Here is a 6,536-nt window from a genome sequence, read left to right on the forward strand (position 1 = left end):
TCAATCCAAAATTTCATAAAATAGACTGGAAACATCAACATGCAAGAGGGAGAACAGTAGAGGTGTGCGAGGAAAGAGAAGGCTCCACGTACATTGGTGGCCGTATTCCATGGAGTTAAGGGCAGAGGGTGTCACATTGTCCATCCCCAAGAGTCCATTCATAGTCCTGGTGGGAGGGGTTGACTCACAGGATGACGGAGAGTAGAGGGAGAGGGGAGAGGGGAACCCAGAGTCAGAGGACGGGGAGAGGTCTGCGAGGAGCACATTGGCCGTAGATGGGGGTGACGACCTCGATGACGGCACGGCACTCCCCCCTCCACTGCCAGAGGACGATGACACCACCACAGTGTGCCGAAGGGCACTATTGGTTGAGGTGATGGCAGGGCTGCAGTAGGGCGGAGGAGGCTGTGAGAAGGCCCCTGAGAGGCGTTGGCTGGTGGCATAAGAGGATGAGGAGGGGTAGTAGGAGGAGGAGGAGGGGATGATGGAAGAAGACGAGATACTGGCGGCAACGTCCAGTCCCTTCTGTAGCGAGGGAGGTGGCGGTGGTGGCTGCGAATCAGGACCACAATGCAACAGAGGGTGCAGCTGGGCTGAGGGCATCATGGGAACATTTGCCTGTAGAGTGGAAAGAGAGAGTTAACGTCACACATGCAGTTGGGCACAATACTCCACGGCTTCCAGGAGACAATGATCAAACTTAATCCTCATTACACTCATTTCAATGAAATGGTATTTTTAAGCTCAACTGTTGGTCATGAATTTTATGGCAAACTTTAACAAGACCAAGTAAAAAAATCAAAATTTCAGTACACATCAAAAAGAGCAGGAAGAAAATAACACTTCCCCGTGGCATGCATTAAGTTACAATCCACTTCAAAGAAGAAGAAGACAGTAAAATCAGCCGACTAGGTCATGGCCACAGTTTTTGGGAGAACACAAAAAATCATTCACATCAATTACTTGCAAAAAGGACAAATGATAAATGGAACTTAGTTTGAATTGTTATTGCACTCATTGAGCGAAGAAATCGAGATAAACGTCCTCACTCCACAAAGAATATAAATCCTCTTCCATCAAGGCAATTTTGATGGTAAAAATCATACAATTAAAGTTTGAATTATTACAGCATCCATCGTACTCACAAGATTTAACCCTAGTGACATTACTTGATTTCCAAAATTGAAAAAAATGACTCGCAGGAAAACAATTCACATGTTCAGGTCATCGCCATCACAGATGCCTATTTTGAGGACTTTCCAAAATCCTACTTTTTGGACGGCTTAAAATAGTTAAAGAAATTTTGGGGAAAGCAGGAGCTGCCGTGCAGTACTCCCTATACTTTCCCAAGCATTTCTCCAAATATTTTAAAAAGGAGATTATATTGAAAAATGGAAAAAATTTACCCAAAATTATGTTTTTCTATTTTTTCGTCAGGACTTATTGAACGAACCACATATATTTGGGCAAATGCATCCTAAATGCCCTGACGTGCAAGCAAAGATGAATGGACTGTCAACCGAGCTACCATGAAACAATCTGCCTTGAAAAAAATGAGGAATGATACAAGAACATATGAAGTATTAGCATAGAAATTAAAATAGCATTTAGCATAAAAAATGCTCATCCTGATTATTAGATTTCTCATAATCTACCCTTCCTGTATGTTTAGGAAAACATAAAGACTAGATATAGCAGTGCAATGGCACCACATCACCTTAACCTTATCAAGGTTAAAACATTAATTACATAAGCCTATGAGGAGATCGCCCCAGGAAAAGTAACAAATTACTCACTTGGAGATGGTCAGGGAAGGTGTCACCATGCAGTGGGAAGCCAATCCCCATACCATCTAGTTGTGAAAGACCAATGAGGTTAGCAGTCGCAACTGCAGTAGCCGTTGCATCTTCATCCAGACCAGACTTCCTTCCCTGTAGGGCAAAATCTACTATATCTCCACCAAGGATGGCAGCCAACCCGCCAGACCCTCCCATGCACCCCATGTCCATGTGGGAAACCTAGAGAAAGGAAAACAAGGAGGGAGGGCATGTATTGCCGCAATTCAAGGCGTTTAAGGCCGTGGAGTTTTCCCAACCCAGCATTCTCTCACTAGCCTTCATTACATGCGCACAGAATATAGTGAGTGGGCATTTTTTAAGTTATGAGAGAAACACGCAGAGAAGTTTGTATGAAGCATATTTATTACACGCCCTTGTTTCCACAAGAATACCCCTACTGCTTGAGATTGGGAATCGAGAACTATTTTATGCATCCGATATGTTCAAAATGCTTTTGTCATTTTCATTCATCACATATAAATAAATGAGAAGAGCTATACATGGCTGCGTAGGTTTTCGCGGCTGTGGTTTGAAGGATTCTGAAACCCAAGAATGCAGAATCCTTCGAAAAGAGCTTTAGTTTAAGGGATAAATAATAACCTTGCTCTTTTACATATTGTTTGTTTCTTATTATTACCTACACTACAGTAAATAAGCATGTAAAGGTGAAATTTCTCCTTTTCCTTTAACTGGCATTTTTCCACAACTCAAGCTTTTTTTTGGGGTCCCAAGAAAAGTGCAAATACAGGGTCCCACTGTACTTTGAAAATTTATTTCGGTGTCACCCAAGAGTTGGCAATGACAGAATGATTTCTTGCTCCCTGCTACTACTATTTTGGGAGAATGGTTCACAGTAAAAGTCATTCGATAAATAAAAGCACATAAAACGATGAGAGGCTCAACTAGCATGTAATAATTCTAATAGACTGAAGTGCAACTGAGACCTCAATTCAAAAATGTGAGTCACAACTGAAATTATCAATTTATCAATGGACCGACCACAATCACTCACCTCCCCTTGGCTGAAGTCAAAGCCGTTTGACATGTTGTGATGCTGCTCATTGACATCACTGTTGCAAATTCCCAGAGCACCCTTGCACGCAGCCAGGTCCCTCCTATGCCCTGCCTGGGAGAAATCTGATGAGCCCACCTCAAGCGGTGACACCCATCCATTATTGCTACACAGCGACAAGAAGTCACTTTGATCACCAATGGGAGGCAGCCTGGGAAGAGAGCAAAACATTTAAAATAGATGATTTCCTCAGAAATATCAACTGATTTCCATCAAGTTAATCGATGAAGTGGATACTTTAGTGTTATGCGCTTGTAAAATGATAACAAACATCGATTTGGAGTAATAAAAGTCTACTTCAAACTTAAAACTTTGTTCCCTATAAAGTCCCTAAAATATCGGAGTGTGAGAGAACTCTGCTAGCTTAACTGGCTAAAGCACTCGGCCGGACATTGAGAGATTCGGTTCAAACCCCAGTCAAGGCAAATCATTTTTACACTTTGAAATTGTTGCATTATAAGCTGAATACAACCTGTCTCTGTTATTGTCAGATTATCGTACTTTGACTTGGACATTCAGAAGATTTGAAAATAAATGCAAACCTTTCTTAACTTTCTGTCAAGGGTCTTTCTTCCATGATATCTGGAGGAATTATTTCATTAGGTAACCTAATAACTTGACTCATATGCTCTTTCAGCAACACTCTTATGATTTCTCATGCAACAAGTCATTCTTTCTTTGTGGAATATTTATGTTCAATATTTCCAGTTTTTGAAAATATTTTTATAATGCAATATTGAGCTTGATATTTATTAGATAATGTTATTAAATGTTTAAATTGGGAATTTTTAATGATCTGCATGCACTGATGTTTACATTTCAGAGTTGGTATATTTGTTATACCAATATAGCATTGTCCCGGCTTATGTGAGCAAATTTGATTGTTACACCATCTGCGTATGGGTTGGTTAATTTCATTCTTTGTTTTCATATTATTACAATAAAGTATGTATTACTGATTATATAAAGATTGACTTGGCCAATATAAATTTATGTCTAGATTAAGATTTCGTCATGATTCTTTTATATAACTGTTACAATGAATGTAATGAATACAGATTATTATGAGTATCAATGCATATATACAGTACTTCACAATCTTAAATGTATTTGCAAATGTGGGGGCATAAAATAAAAGTTAAATGAAAGGACATTAAAACAGAGTTAAATTACAAAGTTTCATTTATAGTAAAAATTACTCTGGAGCTGACTTTTGCATGGAAAATTTATCTTGGATATATTTTTTACTTCTCATTCCAATTCAAACATTTTTTCTGCTGACTATCTATGAGATCCATTACTATGTTTGCTCCCACAACACTTGATAATCTTTGGAGTTAAAGCTGGACTGCATAACCTCATCACATTTCCCATATTGCTGACAGATTATGACTTTTTCTAGCTCTGAAACATCTTTAGTTCCTGAATTTTAATTGCAGCTTAAGTGAATTTCAAACATGGCAGAATATTCCAAAAAGGAGGTTATTATTTGGTCTCTTGAGATCACTGATTTTTTACTGTTCTAATAAGTATTCTTGTACTGTCAATCAGCTAAGTTTAAAGGCAGCCTTAACTATTACCATGGGCACTCAAATTTTAACTAAACTTTACCACCAAATATTTCTTAATTTCCCTATTTCAACTGCACAAAATATGGAGACCAGGGAATACAACACCACAAGGGGATGCCAGCAACAGTAAACTGCAATTCATTGTGGAAAAAACTCAAAATGAAGTCCATATATTCATACTTTAATTTTATATATTCTAACCTACATGTAATACCGTAAAAATGCAGTTTTCCAGGTACATACAGAAATCAACAACATAATGAGCCATTATTTTTTTACAGTAAATTATGGCATTAAGTTTGATTTCAAAAGTTCCTTTCTAAGGAAGTAACATCAGTGAAGCCAAAACATGACAAAAAATGACAAAAAATGCCCTAAAACTTATGTCAGCAATAACTACATTCTCAATGTATTGTAATAATTATTCTATCCTCTGTATCAGATTTAGACCACCCGGCATCTTTCTATCACTGAATTTACTCTTTTAGCTTGAAGACTCCATAATTATCTCAAACATATGTGGCACAGTATTTTTCATTTCCCTTTCTGGACAACGAAGTAACTCCTTTTCTAGCGCAACCGAAATTAACTGATTTTGTTCAGGATATGAACCATTTGTATAATATTTACAAGGACTTATGATAAAGGAAGGTATTATGTAGAGAATTAAAATCATTATCACTTGCAAAAGCAATTTAAAAGCCAGAGAAATGACACCATTATGGGAAAACCCTTTCCCATATAAGAAAATGAAAAAAATAATTCATCTTAACCTACACTTAAAATTAATAATTTAAAAAATATCTAAGGTGATTTATGTTAAAGGACGTACACAAATAGGATTAACCTAATTACTGATGACTGTTCCCACCAATTGATTTAAAAAAAAAGAGAAAAAAATACTTGGGTCACAGAGTAAAAAAAAATTGCACAAATTGAATCAAACTTTGAGGAAGTTACTAAAACTTAAAACAATGGCTCAAACAAGCCCTTCTTTCTGAAAGAGGAGGAAACCTCTTTCAAGTGTCAGCTGGCAATTGCTCTCACCCAAAGGCAGATGGAGAGAGCAGTGGAGCATCAGACTGTACACTGGGTGATGAGAAGAATGGCCGGGAGGAGTCCTCCTCCAGGATTTTGGTGACCAGGTCATGGATGAGGAGGGAACTGCCACCACCAGCACCAAGCTGATCCCCCACCACTGATGGGGAAGATGATGACCCAAACGCCTCTGCTCCAGTCCCGCTCATTCTCATCTCACACACCCCATCATCCCCTCCTTCCCCATTCACAGCATCATCCTGGAAAGACGAGAAACAGTGGGGGGGAAAGGTTAGAGCAGGGCACAGGGCTATGGGGGCACTGCCTCACTGTGCACCACACAGAAACCAATTTATGCTGCCCAAGCATAATACACATTCCATTGATTAAATGTGCAAATCGATTCATTGAGATTTAAACAAGTTTTAATTACATTCAAGGAACTGTAGGAGATGCCACGATAATAACCTAAACAGAATCATCCACTCAGGTGCATTAATATGCAGGTATTTCAAAGAGTGATAATCATTTGCCTTAACCACATTACATATCAAGGCAAATTACTTTAGCAGCTTGAAACTGTTGCATTTTAAGTCTTAATTAAGTTTACGCATCATAAATCCTGCTGTTGTGTGTGAAAAGAAAATAATTAAGTGGAAAACTTAAATATACAGACAGGGTGATAGACAAAAAAGAGAAGGAAATGGAATATCAAGACACAGAACTAACAGTAAAACTGTTCATATAAGTAGGTAAAGTAGACCAATAAACTTTGAGTCCAAAAACTAATAAGAGCAAAAAAAGTATGTTTTTAAAAAGAGTGAGGATATGGAAAGTTTACAAAGGAAGGGTGAAATGGATGCACACTGTATAGAAAGGCGAAAGATATATCTGGGGGCAAGGAATCCATTCAAGCATTCAAATAGAAGTCACGCAAATGATTAATTCAACCAGGGAAAATTTACAGAGAGATGGAGGGGATATGTAGAGGAACTACATATATGGTAAAGGCATTAG

General features: G+C 38.3%; 1 protein-coding gene across 1 annotated transcript; it reads right to left on the minus strand.

Moving 5' to 3' along the window:
- LOC139693292 (uncharacterized) lies at positions 1-2,946 on the minus strand. The gene is made up of 3 exons (XM_071591405.1): positions 2,851-2,946; positions 1,797-2,018; positions 1-618 (listed from the first exon to the last, which is right to left on the minus strand). Exons 1-3 carry the CDS (start codon positions 2,881-2,883, stop codon positions 1-3), a joined length of 873 nt encoding a protein of 290 aa, XP_071447506.1. The 5' UTR covers positions 2,884-2,946.
- Positions 2,947-6,536: the final 3,590 nt, after the last annotated feature.

Source organism: Hetaerina americana, unplaced genomic scaffold, assembly GCF_022747635.1.
Source record: "Hetaerina americana unplaced genomic scaffold, ioHetAmer1.1.p SCAF_46, whole genome shotgun sequence".
Classification (NCBI taxonomy): Eukaryota; Metazoa; Arthropoda; class Insecta; order Odonata; family Calopterygidae; genus Hetaerina; species Hetaerina americana.

Excerpts from the sequence above, each read along its gene's own strand:
- LOC139693292 (XM_071591405.1), bottom strand. The coding sequence starts at position 2,883 with ATGTCAAACGGCTTTGACTTCAGCCAAGGGGAG. Across the intron at positions 2,019-2,850 it reads TTGACTTCAGCCAAGGGGAG|GTTTCCCACATGGACATGGG; the intron begins GTGAGTGATTGT and ends TCCTTTCTCTAG. Across the intron at positions 619-1,796 it reads CCTTCCCTGACCATCTCCAA|GCAAATGTTCCCATGATGCC; the intron begins GTGAGTAATTTG and ends TCCACTCTACAG.